This window comes from Pongo pygmaeus, chromosome 3 (genome assembly GCF_028885625.2).
Source record: "Pongo pygmaeus isolate AG05252 chromosome 3, NHGRI_mPonPyg2-v2.0_pri, whole genome shotgun sequence".
Lineage (NCBI taxonomy): Eukaryota > Metazoa > Chordata > Mammalia > Primates > Hominidae > Pongo > Pongo pygmaeus.
The window spans coordinates 60,907,407-60,928,057 of NC_072376.2; the positions used below are offsets into that span (position 1 = coordinate 60,907,407).

Below are 20,651 nucleotides of genomic sequence, written 5' to 3' on the forward strand. Positions count from 1 at the left end.
TGTTATTGGTGTATAAGAATGCTTGTGATTTTTGCACATTGATTTTGTATCCTGAGACTTTGCTGAAGTTGCTTATCAGCTTAAGGAGATTTTGGGTTGAGACAATGGGGTTTTCTAGATATACAATCATGTCATCTGCAAACAGGGACAATTTGACTTCCTCTTTTCCTAATTGAATGCCCTTTATTTCCTTCTCCTGCCTGATTGCCCTGGCCAGAACTTCCAACACTATGTTGAATAGGAGTGGCGAGAGAGGGCATTCCTGTCTTGTGCCAATTTTCAAAGGGAATGCTTCTGGTTTTTGTCCATTCAGTATGATATTGGCTGTGGGTTTGTCATAAATAGTTCTTATTATTTTGAGATGCATCCCATCAATACCAAATTTATTGAGAGTTTTTAGCATGAAGAGTTGTTGAATTTTGTCAAAGGCCTTTTCTGCATCTATTGAGATAATCATGTGGTTTTTTTCTTTGGTTCTGTTTATATGCTGGATTACGTTTATTGATTTTCATATGTTGAACCAGCCTTGCATCCCAGGGATGAAGCCCACTTGATCATGGTGGATAAGCTTTTTGATGTGCCACTGGATTCTGTTTGCCAGTATTTTATTGAGGATTTTTGCATCAACGTTCATCAAGGATATTGGTCTAAAATTCTCTTTTTTTTGTTGTGTCTCTGCCAGGCTTTGGTATCAGGATGATGCTGGCCTCATAAAATGAATTAGGGAGGATTCCCTCTTTTTCTATTGATTGGAATAGTTTCAGAAGGAATGGTACCAGCTCCTCCTTGCACCTCTGGTAGAATTCGGCTGTGAATCCACCTGGTCCTGGACTTTTTTTGGTTGGTAGGCTATTAATTATTGCCTCAATTTCAGAGCCTGTTATTGGTCTATTCAGAGATTCAATTTCTTCCTGGTTTAGTCTTGGGAGGGTGTATGTGTTGAGGAATTTGTCCATTTCTTCGAGATTTTCTAGTTTATTTGCATAGAGGTGTTTATAGTATTCTCTGATGGTAGTTTGTATTTCTGTGGGATCGGTGGTGATATCCCCTTTGTCATTTTTTATTGCATCTATTGGATTCTTCTCTCTTTTCTTCTTTATTACTCTTGCTGGCAGTCTGTCAATTTTGTTGATCTTTTCAAAAAACCAGCCCCTGGATTCTTTGATTTTTTGAAGGGATTTTTGTGTCTCTATTTCCTTCAGTTCTGCTCTGATCTTAGTTATTTCTTGCCTTCTGCTAGCTTTTGAATGTGTTTGCTCTTGCTTCTCTAGTTCTTTTAATTGTGATGTTAGGGTGTCAATTTCAGATCTTTCCTCCTTTCTCTTGTGGGCATTTAGTGCTATAAATTTCCCTCTACACAGTGCTTTGAATGCATCCCAGAGATTCTGGTATGTTGTGTCTTTGTTCTCTTTGGTTTCAAAAAACATCTTGATTTCTGCCTTCATTTCATTATGTACCCAGTAGTCTTTCAGGAGCAGGTTGTTCAGTTTCCATCTAGTTGAGCGGTTTTGAGTGAGTTTCTTAATCCTTAGTTCTAGTTTGATTGCACTGTGGTCTGAGAGACAGTTTGTTGTAATTTCTGTTCTTTTACATTTGCTGAGGAGTGCTTTACTTCCAACTATGTGGTCGATTTTGGAATAGGTGTGGTGTGGTGCTGAGAAGAATGTATATTCCGTGGATTTGGGGTGGAGAGTTCTGTAGATGTCTATTAGGTCCGCTTGGTGCAGAGCTGAGTTCAATTCCTGGATATCCTTGTTAACTTTCTGTCTCGTTGATCTGTCTAATGTTGGCACTGGGGTGTTAAAGTCTCCCATTATTATTGTGTGGGAGTCTAAGTCTCTTTCTAGGTCTCTAAGGACTTGCTTTATGAATCTGGGTCTGCTGTATTGAGTGCATATATATTTAGGATAGTTAGCTCTTCTTGTAGAATTGATCCCTTTACCATTATGTAATGGCCTTCTTTGTCTCTTTTGATCTTTGTTGGTTGAAAGTCTGTTTTATCTGAGACTAGGATTGCAACCCCTGCCTTTTTTTGTTTTCCATTTGCTTGGTAGATCTTCCTCCATCCTTTTATTTTGAGCCTATGTGTGTCTCTGCACATGAGATGGGTTTCCTGAATACAGCGCACTGATGGGTCTTGACTCTTTATCGAATTTGCCAGTCTGTGTCTTTTAATTGGAGCATTTAGCCCATTTACATTTAAAGTTAATATTGTTATGTGTGAATTTGGTCCTGTCATTATGATGTTAGCTGGTTATTTTGCTCGTTAGTTAATGCAGTTTCTTCCTAGCCTCGATGGTCTTTACAATTTGGCATGTTTTTGCAGTGGCTGGTACCGGTTTTTCCTTTCCATGTTTAGTGCTTCCTTCAAGAGCTCTTTTAGGGCAGGCCTGGTGGTGACAAAATCTCTCAGCATTTGGTTGTCTGTAAGGTATTTTATTTCTCCTTCACTTGTGAAGCTTAGTTTGGCTGGATATGAAATTCTGGGTTGAAAATTCTTTTCTTTAAGAATGGTGAATATTTGGCCCCCACTCTCTTCTGGCTTGTAGAGTTTCTACTGAGAGATCCGCTGTTAGTCTGATGGGCTTCCCTTTGTGGGTAACCCGACCTTTCTCTCTGGCTGCCCTTAACATTTTTTCCTACATTTCAACTTTGGTGAATCTGACAATTACGTGTCTTGGAGTTGCTCTTCTCGAGGAGTATCTTTGTGGTGTTCTCTGTATTTCCTGAATTTGAATGTTGGCCTGCCTTGCTAGATTGGGGAAGTTCTCCTGGATAATATCCCGCAGAGTGTTTTCCAACTTGGTTCCATTCTCCTGTCACTTTCAGGTACACCAATCAGACGTAGATTTGGTCTTGTCACATAGTCCCATATTTCTTGGAGGCTTTGTTCATTTCTTTTTATTCTTTTTTCTCTGAACTTCTCTTCTTGCTTCATTTCATTCATTTTGTCTTCTATCACTGATACCCTTTCTTCCAGTTGATCCCATCAGCTCCTGAGGCTTCTGCATTCATCACGTAGTTCTCGTGCCATGGTTTTCAGCTCAGGTCCTTTAAGGACTTCTCTGCATTGGTTATTCTAGTTAGCCATTCGTCTAATTTTTTTTCAAGGTTTTTAACTTGTTTGCCATTGGTTTGAACTTCCTCCTTTAGCTCAGAGTAGTTTGATCTTCTGAAGCCTTCTTCTCTCAACTTGTTAAAGTCATTCTCCGTCCAGCTTTGTTCCATTGCTGGTGAGGAGCTGCGTTCCTTTGGAGGAGGAGAGGAGCTCTGCTTTTTAGAGTTTCCAGTTTTTCTGCTCTGTTTTTTCCCCATCTTTGTGGTTTTATCTACCTTTGGTCTTTGATGATGGTGACGTACAGACAGGTTTTTGGTGTGGATGTCCTTTCTGTTTGTTAGTTTTCCTTCTAACAGTCAGGACCCTCAGCTGCAGGTCTGTTGGAGTTTGCTGGAGGTCCACTCCAGACCCTGTTTGCCTGGGTATCAGCAGCGGTGGCTGCAGAACACGGATATTGGTGAACCGCAAATGCTGTTGCCTGATCATTCCTCTGGAAGTTTTGTCTCAGAGGAGTACCCGGCCGTGTGAAGCGTCAGTCCGCCCCTACTGGCGGGTGCCTCCCAGTTAGGCTACACGGGGATCAGGGACCCACTTGAGGAGGCAGTCTGCCCATTCTCAGATCTCAAGGTGCATGCTGGGAGAACCTCTACTCTCTTCAAAGCTGTCAGACAGGGACATTTAAGTTTACAGAGGTTGCTGCTGCCTTTTGTTTGTCTGTCCCCTGCCCCCAGAGGCGGAGCCTACAGAGGCAGGCAGGCCTCCTTGAGCTGTGGTGGGCTCCACCCAGTTTGAGCTTCCCGGCTGCTTTGTTTACCTACTCAAGCCTCGGCAATGGCGGGCACCTCTCCCCCAGCCTCGCTGCCGCCTTGCAGTTTGATCTCAGACTGCTGTTCTAGCAATGAGCGAGGCTCCGTGGGCGTAGGACCCTCCAAGCCAGGTGCGGGATGTAATCTCCTGGTGTGCCATTTGTTAACCCCGTTGGAAAAGCACAGTATTAGGGTGGGAGTGACCCAATTTTCCAGGTGCCGTCTGTCACCCCTTTCTTTGACTAGGAAAGGGAATTCCCTGACCCCTTGCGCTTCCCAGGTGAGGTGATGCCTCACCCTGCTTCAGCTCACGCACGGTGTGCTGCACCCACTGTCTGGTACTCCCCAGTGAGATGAACCCGGTATCTCAGTTGGAAATGCAGAAATCACCCATCTTCTGCGTCGGTCACGCTGGGAGCTATAGACTGGAGCTGCTCCTATTCGGCCATCTTGGCTCCACCCCCATAGACTGGAGCTGCTCCTATTCGGCCATCTTGGCTCCATCCCCAGGGTTCATCTTTTCTCTCCTAAGTCCAGTTTCTTTCAAGTGATATACAAGTCATCAAGGATTTTTGCTTTAATATAATATACACTTTTTTATTTACTAAAGCGCTGCTTATATAGATATTATTTACAAATAAAGACCTTACCCAGACCTAACTGGACATGAAGCAGGGCTCTTAAATGCTGTCAAGGCCAGGCGTGGTGGCTCACGCCTGTAATCCCACCACTTTGAGAGGCAAAAGTGGGTGGATCACCTGAGGTCAGGAGTTCAAGACCAGCCTGGCCAACATGGCAAAACCCCGTCTCTACTAAAAATACAAAAATTAGCCAGGCATGGTGGTGCACACCTGTAATCCCAGCTACTCAGGAGGCTGAGGCAGGGGAATCTCTTGAATCTGGGAGGTGGAGGTCGCAGTGAGCCAAGATTACACCACTGTACTCCAGCCTGGACAACAGAGCAAGACTTTGTCTAAAACAAACAAACAAACAAAGCTGTCAAACACATACTACTAAAGCTTTGAAAATTGAAAAGAATAGAATATCTTGAGTTACTGTGGGGGGAAAAGAGCCTCCAAAGTGAAATGGACTAAGCTTTGGAGGAAATTAAAGACCTTTTTTATTTGTTTCAGGAATAAGGAGTTTCTTGTGAAATAAAGGATTGATTTTTGGTTTATCACAAACCTAAAATATATTTGGACATTTTTTATTTACATACTCTGGGTAACAAAGTTATATTATTTAAACTTGATGCCCTTTAAAACTTTTTTGTTTTGAGACAGGGTTTTGCTTTGTTACCCAGGCTGGAGCGCAGTGGTGCGCTCACAGCTCACTGCAGGCTTGACATCTGGGGCTCAAGTGACCCTCCCACCTCAGCCTCCTGAGTAGCTGGGACCACAGGTGCATGCCATCATGCCTGGCTAAGTTTTTAAATCTTTTCTAGAGACAGGGTCTCCCTGTGTTGCCCATGCTGGTCTTGAACTCCTGGGCTCAAGCAATTCCTCCCGCCTCAGCCTCCTAAAGTGCTAGGATTACAGGCATGAGCCACCATGCATGGTCTAAAAGTAAAACATTTTAGAGTAAAATATTAGGTTGGTACCTAGGAACGTGTCAGCATAATAATGTTTTCCATTTTTCCTGAGTTTTTTCTTAAAAAACTTGGAAGAAATTTTAACGTTCCCTATTTTTTCTATTATCTGCTAAGTCTCATTTTTGTAGGTCTAGAATGATTTACTAGAAAAGGATGCTGACTTGTATTCTGCCCCTCAATGTAGCATTTCAGTTTATGAGTATCTGAAAAGTATTTCAATTTTTTTATTTTTCATTTTTTATTTTTTTGAGATGGAGTCTTACTCTGTCACACAGGCTGGAGTGCAGTAGTGTGATCTCTACTCACCGCAACCTCCACCTCTTGAGTTCAAGTGATTCTCATGCCTCAGCCTCCCAAGTAGCTGGGAATACAGGTGTGCACCACCACACCCTGCTAATTTTTGTATTTTTAGTAGAGACAGGGTTTCACCATGGCTAGGCTGGTCTTGAACTCCTGACCTCAAGTGATCTGCCCACTTTGGCTTTCCAAAGTGTTGGGATTACAGGCGTGAGTCACCACACTCAGCCTCCATTTTTTTTATTTTGCTGAGTATTCATAGATGTGCATTTATTTGTTGAGTTCAAAGTTGATATTATACTTAACACCAGAAGTTAGGCCACAACATTGAAATTTGGCTTAGTGAAAATGAAGAGCCAGGACCATTTTAGCCCCTATTTTGACAAGAGATTTTCATTATGATAAACTTCTTGGCATAGCAGTTAAGAGCATGGTTTAGGATGCCTTATAGTGTTGCCATCATAATTTATTACTAAAAACCAGAATCTTAACTGGGACATAAGTACCTATGAGGGTGTAGAGTCATTCTACTATGTAAATGTTTTGACAAGCCATGACCTTAAATCATTTTTCTGAATTAAAATTCAGGTTATCTGTTACAACTCTGTGTGGATTTTGGCTCTGGCCAAGTGAAGAGATTAGCAGATTATCTTCCCCCAAAAAGCAACTATAAAGCTGGACAAAATGGAAAAAAAAACAAGCATTTCAACATTTGGAAATCAACCAAAGACATATAGCAATCTTAGAAATGTTTATGTTTTTTAAAACTACTGAATTTTGTGTAAAAATAGTGGAACTTCATGGCATTTTGGTATGGGTCTGCTCCTATCATCCCCACCCCAATTCAGTCAACACACAGATTCTGTCTGTTTGAAGGGGCTCACTTAATTTGTAATAGTCAGTAATGCCCATGACCAGCTGCAGCATCTGTGGAAATGATGATCTTGAAGTAGGCCAGTAGGGAGGCCTACAGCTCCCTAGCCTGAGAGGTCAACAGCTCTTCTAGCCCGAGATTGCAGTGGTGGTGGGATAAGTATATTCCTGGCTGAGGTTGCACTCATGTGAATCAGAGACCAAAGGACTGATGCAACTCCTGACTGAACCTGAGGCTGTGTTCATGCACATAAGAGACACAAAAGGGACCATAGAAAATAAAAGATGGATCAGGCTTGAAAATTACCTGACCTTTGAATGAGCTCCCCTATCCACATACAGATTTGGGACAGTAAGTACCCTACTGGGATGTAGAGTCATTCTACTTTATAAATATTTTATAAGCTGTGACCTTAAATCATTTTTCTGAATTAAACTTCAAGTTGTCTGTCCAACCATTCACTTGACAGACTGTCCACATTTGGACAGTCCACACTTGGACAGTCTGTCTAGTGATCATTGATTGATCACTTGCTTTCTACACATGGGATGACTCATAAGAACTCAGACTTAAAAAGAAGAACATCGGCCGGGCACGGTGGCTCACACCTGTAATCCTAGCACTTTGGGAGGCCGAGACAGGTGGATCACGAGGTCAGGAGTTCAAGACCAGCCTGGCCAAGATGGTGAAACCCTGTCTCTACTAAAAATACAAAAATTAGCCGGGCACGGTGGTGCATGCCTGTAATCCCAGCTACTCAGGAGGCTGAGGCAGGAGAATCGCTTGAACCTGGGGGGTGGAGATTGCAGTGAGCCAAGATCGTGCCACTGCACTCCAGGCTGGGAGACAGGGTGAGACTCTGTCTCAAAAAAAAAGGAACATAAGGCCGGGCATGGTGAGGTGACTTATGCCTATAATCCCAGCACTCTGGGGGGCCGAGGTGGGAGTATCATCTGAGGTTAGGAGTTCGAGACAAGCCTGGCCACACCTCGTCTCTACTAAAAAAAAAAAGCAAAAAAATTAGCCACACATGGTGGCAGATGCCTGTAATCCCAGCTACTCAGGAGGCTGAGGCAGGAGAATCACTTGAACTCGGGAGGCAGGAGGCGGGAGGCGGGAGGCAGGAGGCGGATGTTGTGGTGAGCCGAGATTGCGCCACTGCACTTCCGCCTGGGCAACAAGAGCGAAACTCTGTCTCACAAAAAATAAAAAGAAGAACATGTATTTTTTAATGAGCAACTAAGCAGCAACATCAGTGGCCACATATACGAGGGGAGACAGACTTCATGGATTTAGTCCAGGCAGGTTACTAGCAAAGAAATGCACTAGCAAAAAAAACGAAAAAAAAAAAACAACAAAAAAAACCAAGCAACAATAACAATTTTATAAGGATAAGATTGTCAGTATATCAATTAGTACTTTGTTATATCAATAAGATGTAACAATTATACATGTATATCCACCTAAAACTAGCTTCCAAATACATGAAACAAAAATGGACAAAATTGAAAACATAAGTAGACAACTCAATGGTTGGAGTTTTTAATACCCCACTTTCAATAATTGATTGAAAAACTAGACAGAAATCAGCTAGTATTGAAGAATTGAACAACATTATCAACCAAATGCCATATATGGAACACTCCATCCAATGATTGCAGAATTCTTTTTAAGCACATTGGCACATTTCATAGGATAAGTCATATGCTAAGCCACAAAACAAGTCTCAGTAAATTTAAAGGTGACCATGTGGGATTTATCCCAGAAATGCATGTTTGGTTTAACATCCAAAAATCTATTGATGATATACACTACATAAAGAATAATGAACAAAAAGCACATACCTATCTTAATGGATGCAGAGAAAGGATTTGGCAAAATCTAACACCCATTTATGATTTTTTAAAAAGCTCCTACCAAACTAGGAATAAAAGGGAACTTTCCCAATATGAAGAAGGGCACCTAAAATAGAACTACAGGTAATATGACACCATACTTGATAAAAGACTGAATGCTTTGACCCTAAGATTGGGAACAAGGCAAGCAAGTTTGCCTTTGCCACTTCAACATTCTGGTGGTTCTTGCCAGTACAATAAGGCAAGAAGGAAAAGAACTAAAGGTACTTAAATTGGACAGGAGGAAGTACAGCTCTCTTTGTATGCAGTTGATGTGATCCTGTATATAGAAAATATTGTAGGGGGGTGGAGGTGGTGAGGGGGACTACTAGAAATAATAAAGTTTAGTCAGGTTGGAGGATAGAAGATCAATATACAAAAATCAATTGTATTTCTATATATATATTTGTACATATATATGTATATGTATTAAAGAAAAATCTAAAAATGAAATTAAGATAATATTTACACTAGCATCAAAAACAATAAAATAGGAATAAAGCTAAAGAGCAAGATTTATACACTGAAAACTATAAAGCATTGTTGATAGAAATTAGAGACCTACATAACATTTTGTCTTTATAGATTAGAAGTTTTAATATTGTTGAGATTGCATTTCTCCCCAAATTGATCTGTAAATTAAACACACTTCTAGCAAAATCCAGTAGGCTTTTTTGTTAGAAATGAATAAGTTGATCCTAAATTTTATATGGAACAGTGAAACCCAGTCCTGATCCATACTATAGAATACCACTTAGCAATACAAAGGAATGAAACTGTTGATACACTTAGCAGCATAGATGAATTGTATCTATTATGTTGAGTGAAAGAAGGCAGGCCAAAACAGGCTACTTATTTTATGATTCCATTTATATAAATGGAATATATAATTTCTATTCATAATTATATATAATTATATATATAATTTATATTAATGGAATTATACAAGATTATTCTGATCTGTAGTGACAGAAAATAGATCAGTTGTTGTTTGGATAAGGGATCCAGTTGGAGAGGAGACTAATAGTGGTACACAGGTAGTTTTGGGAGTGATAAATATTGCCATCATCTGAATGTTTGTGTCTCTCCAGAATTCATATGTTGAAACCTAATCCCCAATCTGTTGGTATTAAGATGTGGGGCCTTCAGGAGATGACTATGTCACGAGGGTGGGAACCTCATGAATGAGATTAGTGCTCTTATAAAAGAAGCCTGAGGTTGCTTGTTGGTTCCTTCTACCATGCAAGAACACAGGAGGAAGGTACCATCTATGAAGTAGAGTACTCACCAGACACTAAGTCTGCCCACACCTTGGTCTTGGACTTCCCCATCTCCAGAACCGTGAGCACTACATTTCTTACCTAGTCTACAGTATTTTTGTTATAGTAAGCCGAATCAACTAAGACAGTTATGTTCATTATTTTGATTGAGGTGATGGTTTTACTAGTATATACATATATCAAAACATATTAAATTGTATACCTAAAATAGTTTATTATATGTCAGTTATACCTCAATAAAGCTTTTGTTATAAATCTTTATTCATTATTGTTTTACTTAGGCACATTTTTAAAGGAAAATTTCTATTATTTTAATTATTTTTATGTACAGAAAACTCAGCAGTGTACATTTAACCCAGTTTAGTGGCAAGTTCTTTAGCGTTTGCCTTTTACAGTTTGGCGATGCAAGCCACAGACTTGGGAGCCAGGACATTGCTGCCCCAGTGACGGCGGATCTCATCGTATCTGTCATTGTAATTGGTCCTGATAGCTTCCACTAGCTTAGCCAAAACGCCTTTGTCTTCCAAGTTAACCTGTGTGAAGGCGACAGTGGTACAGGTCTTCCTGTGGACTAGACATCCCAGTCTTCCCTTCCCCTTGATAATGCAGTAAGGGACCCCCATTTTATGACACAGGGCAGGCAAGAAGACAACCAACTCGATGGGATCCGCGTGTGCAGTCACCACCAGCTGAGCTTTCTTTGTTCTCCACCAAGGTGTTGACGGTGTTAACTCCTGCTCGAAGGACAGGTGCTCTCTTAGTGGGGACATCCCCTTTGCCAGCAGCTTTCTTCTCAGCCCAGGTCAACAGCCTCTGCTTCTTCTCTTGCTTTGTCTCTGGTCTGTACTTGTGGGCCAGCTTAAGCAGCTGAGTAGCTGTTTGGCGGTCCAGGGCCTGGGTGAACTGGTTAATCACAGGAGGCACCTTCAGCTGCTTATAGAGGGATGGCTCTCTGCCGCTGCAACCTGATAGAGCAGGGCTATTTCACAAAGTGGGTGAGGTCTCTTTTGGGCTGGATGTCCTGCCCATTGCCAAAATTCTTAGGCCTTTTCTCAAACGGGATTCACCACTTTCTTGTCCTCCTGCTTCTTCACAACAGCAGGGGCCAGAGCCACCTTCTTTCCCTTGGCCTTCTTTCCTTTTGGCATCTTGGACGGCAGGAGGAGAGAGCTACTTAGGCACATTTTTAAACCCTTTTGTATACTTTTTATACAGAGTAAGAAAGGAAAGGTAAATTGATTTTATAGATTTTGTCCTTTTTATCCTAAACCTTTTTGTGTAATCAGTATGATGAAATATAAGTAATATTTTTGCTTGAGTTTTTTTCTAAAGCATAAGTGATATCCACATTAGGAAGATAATGTTGGGCCAGGCATGGTGGCTCATGCCTGTAATCCTAGTGCTTTGGGAGGCCAAAGTGGGAGGATTGCTTGAGCCCAGGAGTCCAAGACCAGCCTAGGCAACACAGGCCCCATTTGTACAAAAAATTTAAAAAATTAGCTAAGTGTGGTGGTACGTGCCTGTAGTCCAAGCTGTTCAGGAGGCTGAGGTGGGATGATGACTTGGGCCTGGGAGGTTGAGGCTGCAGTGAGCCATGGTCATGCTATTGCACTCCAGCCTGATCAACAGAGTGAGACCCTGTCTCAAAAAACAAACAAACAAAACCAAAAAAAAAAAAAAACAACAACAAAAGAAGATAATGTTGCATCAGTAGTTTTCCAAATGAGATTTCCCATTTGATAAACACAGCCTTCATTTCCATGTGGGCTCCAAATGTTAACTTTGAAATAATAACTATAGTGCTTACCTTTTTAAAGAAGTGAAGGAAAATAAATAAATTATTTTAAATGTATCTACAGGCAACACCAACATTGCTTAGAAGATTTGGATCTCAGCTTATCAAGTCAACTGTTTTGTCAGCCACTACTTCACTTCGAGTATTAGCCCTTGGTGGTGAAGCGTTTCCATCATTGGCAGTTCTCAGAAGCTGGAGAGGAGAAGGCAATAAAACACAAATATTTAATGTTTATGGTATCACAGAGGTATCAAGTTGGGCGACCATTTATAGGATTCCAGAGAAGACTCTTAACTCTACTCTCAAGTAAGAGTTTTTGTTATACTATATAGAGAAGAGAGACTGTATATTTCTAGGATCTTAACACTGACAGTGTTTTTGATAGGTGCTGGGGTAATAATTTTAGAAACACGATTGTATCTGATATTTTAAGTTGGGAATCCAGAACCTTCTTTACTATAGCTGGTGCCAAGATACTGCTACAACTTTTTGTACTAAATAGTAATGAATAACATATATGGTTACCTTTCCACCTAACCTTTTCCTCTTGTCAGTCTTTGAATTAGAGCGTAACAAACTTTTTTTTCTTTATTTGGTACAATATGATTTAAATATATTGGAAAATATTCTATTCAAATGAAAAATTTTAAATCTGCTCTGGATCTTATTTTCATAGATGTGAATTGCCTGTACAACTGGGATTTCCACTTCTTGGAACAGTAGTTGAAGTCAGAGATACTAATGGCTTCACAATTCAAGAAGGCAGTGGCCAAGTATTTTTAGGTTGTTTTATATTTGTTGATTGGGAATTTTTTTTTCAAGAAAAATGATCTGATGTGTTAATTTTATTCCTTTCCTCTTTTTCTTTTGTCTATCTCATGCTTTTCAGTGATAATTTTTAATCTCATTCATATAGTCATTAAATACCAAATGTTACAATGATTATTTCAGATAATAATGTCTAATACATTAATAAAAGTAATTTAGAAACTGTAACTTGGACCTTCATATTTATATTTATAGCCAAAATTATATTTAATCAGTAGTCTAAGAATTTTTTTAATTCCATAGATTTTAAGAAATAAATTTCATTTTATCTCTGCTTATTTACTGAACTTATTGTGTCTGATTTTATCAGATAACATTTTAAAATGAGCCCCTCTTTTAATATTTAAATTTTGAAGCTTAGTCACTGAACTTTTGGAGATGTTGATTTTATGGTTTTTAATATATTTCCCTTGGATTTTTATGACGTTGGTGTTTATATCTTGGGAAGGTGGCAGAAACAGAGTATGTTTTCTTGATGATGAAGTGACAGTACCACTTGGCACAATGCGAGCTACAGGAGACTTTGTGACTGTGAAAGATGGAGAGATTTTTTTTTTGGGACGAAAAGACAGTCAGATCAAACGTCATGGCAAACGTCTTAACATTGAACTTGTGCAACAGGTAGAACTATTTAAATATTGAATATCTATTAATAGATGTAAGTAGTAGAAGCAGCCACCACCAGTTTTCTGTGCTGGGGTCTCTATTATTTACACCTGCCATTTTTGTGTTAGTGATGAATTACAATAAAGGGTATGAATAATTCAGGGTGCCCCTTATCCCCAGCATGAAGAGATGCTTATTCTTTAAATAAGTGACAAATTAGATTTTGATGTTTGTGAAATTTAACTGGCTTATTTTGCTTTAGGATCTATTATTTTGAAAAATATTATGAACCCTATGTGCAAGTAATAGTAACAGTAGCGAAGCAATTTTTAAAAAATCTCCAGTATATTCCAAAATTTAATTCAGCTGTTTTGATTTCAGACATAAACAAAAATAAGCTTTTAGGAAGCTTGTTTGTAAACATCCTCATTGGCAAATTGGGATAATCTCTCTTATAGGTTGCTGAAGAGCTTCAGCAAGTGGAGTCTTGTGCAGTTACATGGTATAATCAGGAAAAATTAATTCTCTTCATGGTGTCTAAAGATGCTTCAGTAAAAGAATACATTTTTAAAGAACTGCAGAAGTATCTTCCAAGTCATGCAGTCCCGGATGAGCTTGTATTGATCGATTCTCTACCATTTACATCCCACGGTAAAGTAATTTAAAGCCGATATGTTTCAGTGCCAAATAATACTAATTGTATTCATAACTAGCTTAATGATAACATAAATCTTTATTTTTATAAATGGTACTAGCATTTATTGTGATAGACCCTCTTTTGAATGCTTTGTATAATTAATTCATTTTATCTTCAGAAAATCCTGTGGATAGGTGGTATTATTCCTATTTACAGATGAAGAAAATAAGGCTTAAAGAGGTTAAGTAGTTGGGTGAGGCATGGTGGTGAGCGCCTGTAGTTTCAGCCACTCAGGGAAGCTAAAGTGGAGGATGGCTTGAGGCCAGGAGTTTGAGGGCACAGTGTGCTATGTTTGTGCCTGTAAATAACCACCGTACTCCAGCCTTGGCAACATCTAAAAAAAAAAAAAAGAGGTTAAGTAATTTTCCAAAAATCATTTTGATAGTTAGTGGTTATATTAGTATAGTAGTCATGGTTCTCCAGAAACAGAACCAATATATAGATATATAAAATATTTATTGTCAGGAATTGGCCCATGCAATTATGGACGCTAAGAAGTCTAATATCTCCCTTTGGCAAGCTGGAGACTCAGGAAAGTCGGTGCTGTATCCAGTCTGTGTCCTAAGGCCTGAGAATCAGGGGGAGCTGATGATATAAATCCCTGTTTGAGGTCAGGAGGAGATGAGATGTCCTAGCTTAAGCAGTGATGCAAGAGAAAGGGTGCAGGCCAGGTGCGGCAACTCACACCTATAATCCCAGCACTTTGGGATGCCAAGGCAGGTGGATCACTTGAGGTTGGGAGTTTGAGACTGGCCTGGCCAAAATGGTGAAACCCTGTCTTTACTAAAAATACAAAAAAAATTGCGATTGCAGTGGTGCACGCCTGTAGTCCCAGCTACTTGGGAGGCTGAGGTGGGAGGATCGCTTGAACCAAGGAGGCAGAGGTTGCAGTAAGCTGAGGTTGTGCCACTGCACTCCAGCCTAGCCAACAGAGTGAGACTCTATCTCAAAAAAGAGAAAGGAAAAGGGTGCAAATTCTTCCTTTCTCTGCCTTTTTTCTATTTTGGCCCTCAACAGTTTAGATGATGCCCAGTCTACTTTACTGAGTCCTTAATTAGTTTTATCTACTAATCTCATCCAGAAGCACCCTCACAGACCCAGTCAGAAAAATGTTTAATCTGGGCACCCTGTGGCCCCCCCTCATTGACACATACAATTAACCTATCACAGTGATAGAATTGATATTCTGTCTAGGACTGTTTTTTATTTTAATTTTATTTTTATTATTGTTTGTTTTGTCTGTCTAGGACTGTTTGACTTCAAAATATATAATCTTAATCACCATATTATATTGCCTTCCCAATTTCATTTTTATTTAATATATACTTCAACATGCAGTAATTGCTCAGTTAATGGAACTATTTCCTTAACTCTTGAAATTGAGATAAATTGGATAAATATTAGCTCCTTTTTTCCTTTTTCTTTCTTTCTTTTTTTTTTTTGGAGTTAGGGTCTCACTTCTTCACCCAAGCTGGAATGCAGTGGTGCAGTCAGGGCTCACTACTGCGGCCTCAACTTCCTGGGTTCAAGTGATCCTCCCATCTAAGCCTCCTGAGTAGCTAGAACTACAGGCCAATTTTTTAATTTTTCTGTAGAGACAGGGTCTTGCTGTGTTTCCCAGGCTGGTCTTGAACACCTAGCCTCAAGCGATCCTCCCACCTCAGCCTCCCAAAGTGTTGGGGTTACAGGACTGAGCCACTATGCCTGGCCTGTTTCTCATCTATTTCTCTCTACGTTCTTGGTAGCATCAGACAACTTTTTAGAATTGATTGTTGACAACAAACTCTTTATATGATTTCTGTGTTGTACAAAGAAAAATGTATATGGCTAATGAATATATAAAGGCTTTGAGTGAAATTCTAAAATGTTTTAAAACATTTGTTATTTCTCTTTTATATTAAGGCAAAATTGATGTTTCTGAGTTAAACAAGATTTATTTAAACTACATAAACTTGAAGTCTGAGAATAAGCTCAGTGGGAAAGAGGACCTTTGGGAAAAATTACAGTATTTGTGGAAGGTACAATTTTTAAGTTACAAAATTATTATTATAAAGAGGTCGTTTTATATCTTTAGAGACTGCTATCATCCTAACAAGTTGGATAAAATTTTGTGAGAATGTTATTGCTACTCAGATGTTAGGTAGTATATCTTCATTTATCCAATTTGTATTAAAATGAAGTTTAGGTTCTCTACTATAAGACTAGATTAAGTTTACCACAGAGAAATTTATTGAAAGTGAAGTAGTCATAAAAGGCACAAGTAGACAAAGCCTGTTTTGACATAACTTTTCTCTAAGAGGATCGGTGGAATGTAGTAACACTCTTGTCAGAGCTGAGAAAATAGCCAAATCTTGCTATAGCACAGTGTGTTGTCTGTTATACTTAGGGCTTACATCATTATTCTAAAAGAACTTTCAGTAACAATATGTATTTCTACTTGAGAGAGTTTGCTTAAAAATATATCTCAGTAAGTTAATAATTTTTCTTAAATAAAATGTAGATTTTTCTTTTCTAAAGGGTTCTGAAAAGAGGATGTAATTGTGTAGCCTTGTCTAAAAATAGAGGGTATCTAAGATAAAAGTCTCATCTACTTCATTTTTAGAGTCTTGGAAAGTAATTTTGATTTATATGAAGCAGCCAAAGACAAATTATTCCCATATTATAGAAATATTGGCTATTGGTATCTTGTGGGCTTTATAATTAATAAATCAGATGTTTTTGTCCCAATTTTATGGGTAAGAAAACTGCTCTAAAGGGAAGTATATTTTGTACTTTTTGAGTGAATTTGTGACAAAATTGGTAGCACAGTGATCTCCTTTAACATAAATAAAATAATTTAAAACTTTATTTTTATTATTAAAAGTATTTATTTTATATTTCTAATTGTTATTATTATTATTATTTTTGAGACGGAGATTCACTCTGTTGCCCAGGTGGGAGTGCAGTGGCACAATCTCGGCTCACTGCAACCTCCACCCACTGGGTTCAAGCGATTCTCCTGCCTCAGCCTCCAAGTAGCTGAGATTACAGGTGGCTACCACCGCACCCAGCTAATTTTCGTGTTTTTAGTGGAGATGGGGTTTCACTGTGTTGGCCAGGATGGTCTCGAACTCCTGACCTTATGTGATCTGCCCGCCTTGGCCTCCCAAAGTACTGGGATTACAGGCATGAGCCACTGTACCCGACCTTCATTTCTAATTATTAATGTAGGTGCTCTCATCTCTATATATTACCTGTAAATGTTGAAGTCTTTTGATTTTAGACATTTACGTCACGTATTTCTCTATTCTCTTATCTGTAGTCTACTCTGAATCTCCCAGAAGATCTTTTGAGGGTTCCTGATGAGTCACTCTTCTTAAATAGTGGCGGAGATTCCTTAAAGTCCATCCGGCTCCTCAGTGAGATTGAAAAACTTGTTGGTACATCATTACCTGGGCTTCTGGAAATTATTCTCAGCAGTTCCATTTTAGAGATTTATAATCACATCCTTCAAACAGTGTTTCCAGATGAAGATGTGACATTCAGGAAGAGTTGTGCCACAAAAAGGAAACTCAGCCACATTAATCAAGAGGAAGCCAGTGGAACATCTTTACATCAGAAAGCCATCATGACTTTCAGTTGCCACAATGAGATTAATGCTTTTGTTGTACTGAGCAGAGGGAGTCAAATTTTGTCTCTGAATACCACTAGGTTTTTAACAAAGTTAGGACATTGCTCTTCAGCCTGTCCTTCTGATTCAATTTCACAGACCAACATTCAAAATTTGAAAGGCTTAAATTCTCCAGTTATTATTGGGAAGTCAGAAGATCCATCCTGTGTTGCAAAAGTTTCTGAAGACGGGAAACCTGTGATAGGGACTCAGAAAATGGAGTTACATGTGAGGTGGAGGTCAGACACAGGCAAATGTGTAGATGCTTCACCGCTGGTTGTAATACCCACTTTTGATAAGTCATCTACAACTGTGTACATTGGTTCCCATTCTCATAGAATTAAGGCAGTTGACTTTTACTCTGGAAAGGTAAAATGGGAACAGATTTTGGGAGATCGAATTGAATCCTCAGCATGTGTATCTAAGTGTGGAAACTTTATTGTGGTGGGTAAGTTTTTGAATTTGAGGTTTGTGGAGTTAAATTGAATTACCATACAATAATCTTCATAGGCCCAAGTTAAATTTTTTAAAAATCTAAATATGATGGGTTTGGTTGCTGTCCAAAAGTTATAGTTAACCCTGTGCTGATTAATAATGTGGGCCTTGGGGTCAAGAGTCCCTGGATTTGAACCTACCTGTATAGCTATTATGAACTCTGTGACCTTTGGCAAGTTACTGAACCTCTTAGAATTTCACTTTCCTTGTGGGTAAAATGGGAATAATAATAAAATGTGTTGGTGCATCACAAATACCCCAAAACTCAACAACCTAGAACAACACAAATTTATTATCTCATAGTTTCTATGAGACAATTCAGGAGCAGCTTAGCTGGCAGTTCTGGTTCAGGGCTTTCACGTGACTATAGCCATCTGAAAGCTTGAGTTGGGTTGGAAACTCTGCCAAGATAGCTCATTTGCATCACTATTAGAAGAAAGCCTCAGTTCTTTGCTGATTCTGGCAGGAAGCTTCAATTCTTGCCACATATGCCTCTCTCTAGGCTGCTTGACTGCCCTTACAACATGGCAGCTAACATTCCTCAGAGTGATCCAGGAGACAGCAAGTAGAGGAACAGAGTACCTTTTATGACCTAGCGTTCCAAATTCCATACCATCATTTTTTGTTTTCTTCTGTTAATTAGAAGGGCATAACTCAGCCAGGCGCGGTGGCTCATAGCTGTAATATCAGCACTTTGAGAGGCCGAGGTGGACAGATCGCTTGTGCCCAGGAGTTCGAGACCAGCCTGGGTAACATGCAGAAACTCTGTCACTACAAAAAATACAAACATTAGCTAGGCATGGTAGTACATGCCTGTAGTCCCAGCTACTTGGATGGCTGAGGTGGGAGGATCACTAGAGCCCAGTAGGTTGAGGCTGCTGTGAGTGGTGATTGTGCCACTGTACTCTGGTCTGAGCAAGCAGAGCAGGACTCTGTCTCAAAAAAAAAAAAAAAGTGCATAACTCAGTTCAAGCCACACTCAAGGGGAAGAGAATTAGGCTCCACCTCTTGAAAGGAAGTACATCAAAGAATTCATGGACTTTTTTATTTATTTATTTATTTTTTGAGATGGAGTCTGGCTCTGTTTCCCAGGCTGTAGTGCAGTGGCGCGATCTTGGTTCACTACAACCTCCGCCTCCTGGGTTCAAGTGATTCTCCTGCCTCAGCCCCCTGAGTAGCTGGTATTACAGGCGCATGCTACCACACCCAACTAATTTTTGTATTTTTTGTAGTGATGGGGTTTCACCATGTTGGTCAGGCTGGTATTGAACTCCTGACCTTGTGATCCACCTGCCTCAGCATCCCAAAGTGCTGGGATTACAGGTGTGAGCCACTGCGCCCGGCCTCCTGGACATATTTTAAAACCACTAGAATCTTTTATCAAGCTTTTGGGAGGATTAAATGAGATAACTGTCTATGAATCGATTGGTGCATTGCTAGGGACGTGCCACCACACCTGGCTAATGTTTGTAATTTTTGTAGAGACAGAGCTTCTGCGTGTTGTCCAGGCTGGTCTCAAACTCCTGGGCTCAAGCGATCTGCCCACCTCAGCCTCCCAAAGTGCTGAGATTACAGGCGTGAGCCACCATGTCTGGCCTGGTGAACATTTTTTCATAAGTGCTCATTAAGTGTTAGCTACTAACTGCTGCTTAGTTTCATTAAGGTATAGGTGACTTTTACTCTATTAGGAATATGGGGGTCCTGGGTATAATATCTCCCCCTGACTACAACTCTCTTTTTACTCTCCCAAGTATGTTAGGTTTCATTTTATACGCTTATGGAATCTTCATCAAAGCTTTTCAGACTAAAGGCTTAGGAATAGCTTTCCCTACTTGTGCTATCCTAGCGGCAATCTACTTGAATCTGAATGTGATTCTTCCCTTCTTCCCCTTTAAACAACGGCATTTTGAAAATTGTACTACAGAACACTTTCAGTAATATACCTGAATGATAAGAAACTGCTGAATTGTTTCCCAAAGTAACTAAAGTGTTTTGCATTTCCACCATCAATGTGTGAAAAGTCCAGTTGCACCACATTTTTGCTAGTACTTGGTATTGTCAGCTTTAACTGTTTTTTTTGGTTATAGCCGTTGAAATAATCATGAGTGGTATTTTATTGTGGTTTTAATTTGCCTTTCCCTAGTGACCAGTGATGTTGAGCATCTTTTTTTTTTTTTTTTTCCTTTTTTTGAGACAGGGTCTTGCTCTGTCACCCAGGCTGGAGTGCAGTGGCGTGATCATGGCTTACTACACCCTCAAACTCCTGGGCTCAGGTGATGCTCCCATCTCAGCTTCTGGAGTAGCTGGGACTACAGATGCACCACCACACCTGGCTAATGTTTATAATTTTTGTAGAGACAGAGCTTCTGCGTGTTGTCCAGGCTGGTCTCAAACTCCTGGGCTCAAGCGATCTGCCCACCTCAGCCTCCCAAAGTGCTGGGATTACAGACGTGAGCCACCATGTCTGACGAGCACCTTCTCATAACCTCATTTGCTCTCTGTGTATCTTTCATGAAGTGTCTATTGAAATCTTTTTCCCATTTTTAAGTTTTTTAAATTGAGTTTTAAGAATTGTTTTATGTATTCTGAATATAAATCATTTATCAGATATATGTTTTGCATGTTTTCTCTCAGTCTGGGGCTTGTGTTTTATTCTCTTAGCATAGTGACATAGTGTCTTTTGAAGAGGAGTCCTTTATTTTGATGAAGTCCAATTTAATTTTTTTAATGGGTCATGCTTTTGGTGTCATCTTAGCAATCTTTGCCTAACCCAAGGTCAA

The 20,651-nt window shown here is 39.7% G+C and overlaps 1 protein-coding gene across 17 annotated transcripts in view; it reads left to right on the forward strand.

The window, feature by feature from the left end:
* The window catches only part of AASDH (aminoadipate-semialdehyde dehydrogenase), a 52,449-nt gene that overhangs the window by 23,717 nt on the left and 8,081 nt on the right, over nt 1-20,651 (forward strand). For 16 of the 17 annotated variants that reach the window (XM_054484678.2, XM_054484689.2, XM_054484685.2 and 13 more), the window contains 6 exons: nt 11,661-11,902; nt 12,273-12,379; nt 12,873-13,045; nt 13,489-13,681; nt 15,630-15,745; nt 17,029-17,824. In XM_054484678.2, coding sequence (XP_054340653.1) covers nt 11,661-11,902; nt 12,273-12,379; nt 12,873-13,045; nt 13,489-13,681; nt 15,630-15,745; nt 17,029-17,824 — 1,627 coding nt within the window. Of the gene's footprint in view, nt 1-11,660; nt 11,903-12,272; nt 12,380-12,872; nt 13,046-13,488; nt 13,682-15,629; nt 15,746-17,028; nt 17,825-20,651 lie in introns of those variants that run through there. The other variant, XM_054484696.2, reaches the window with a different exon arrangement.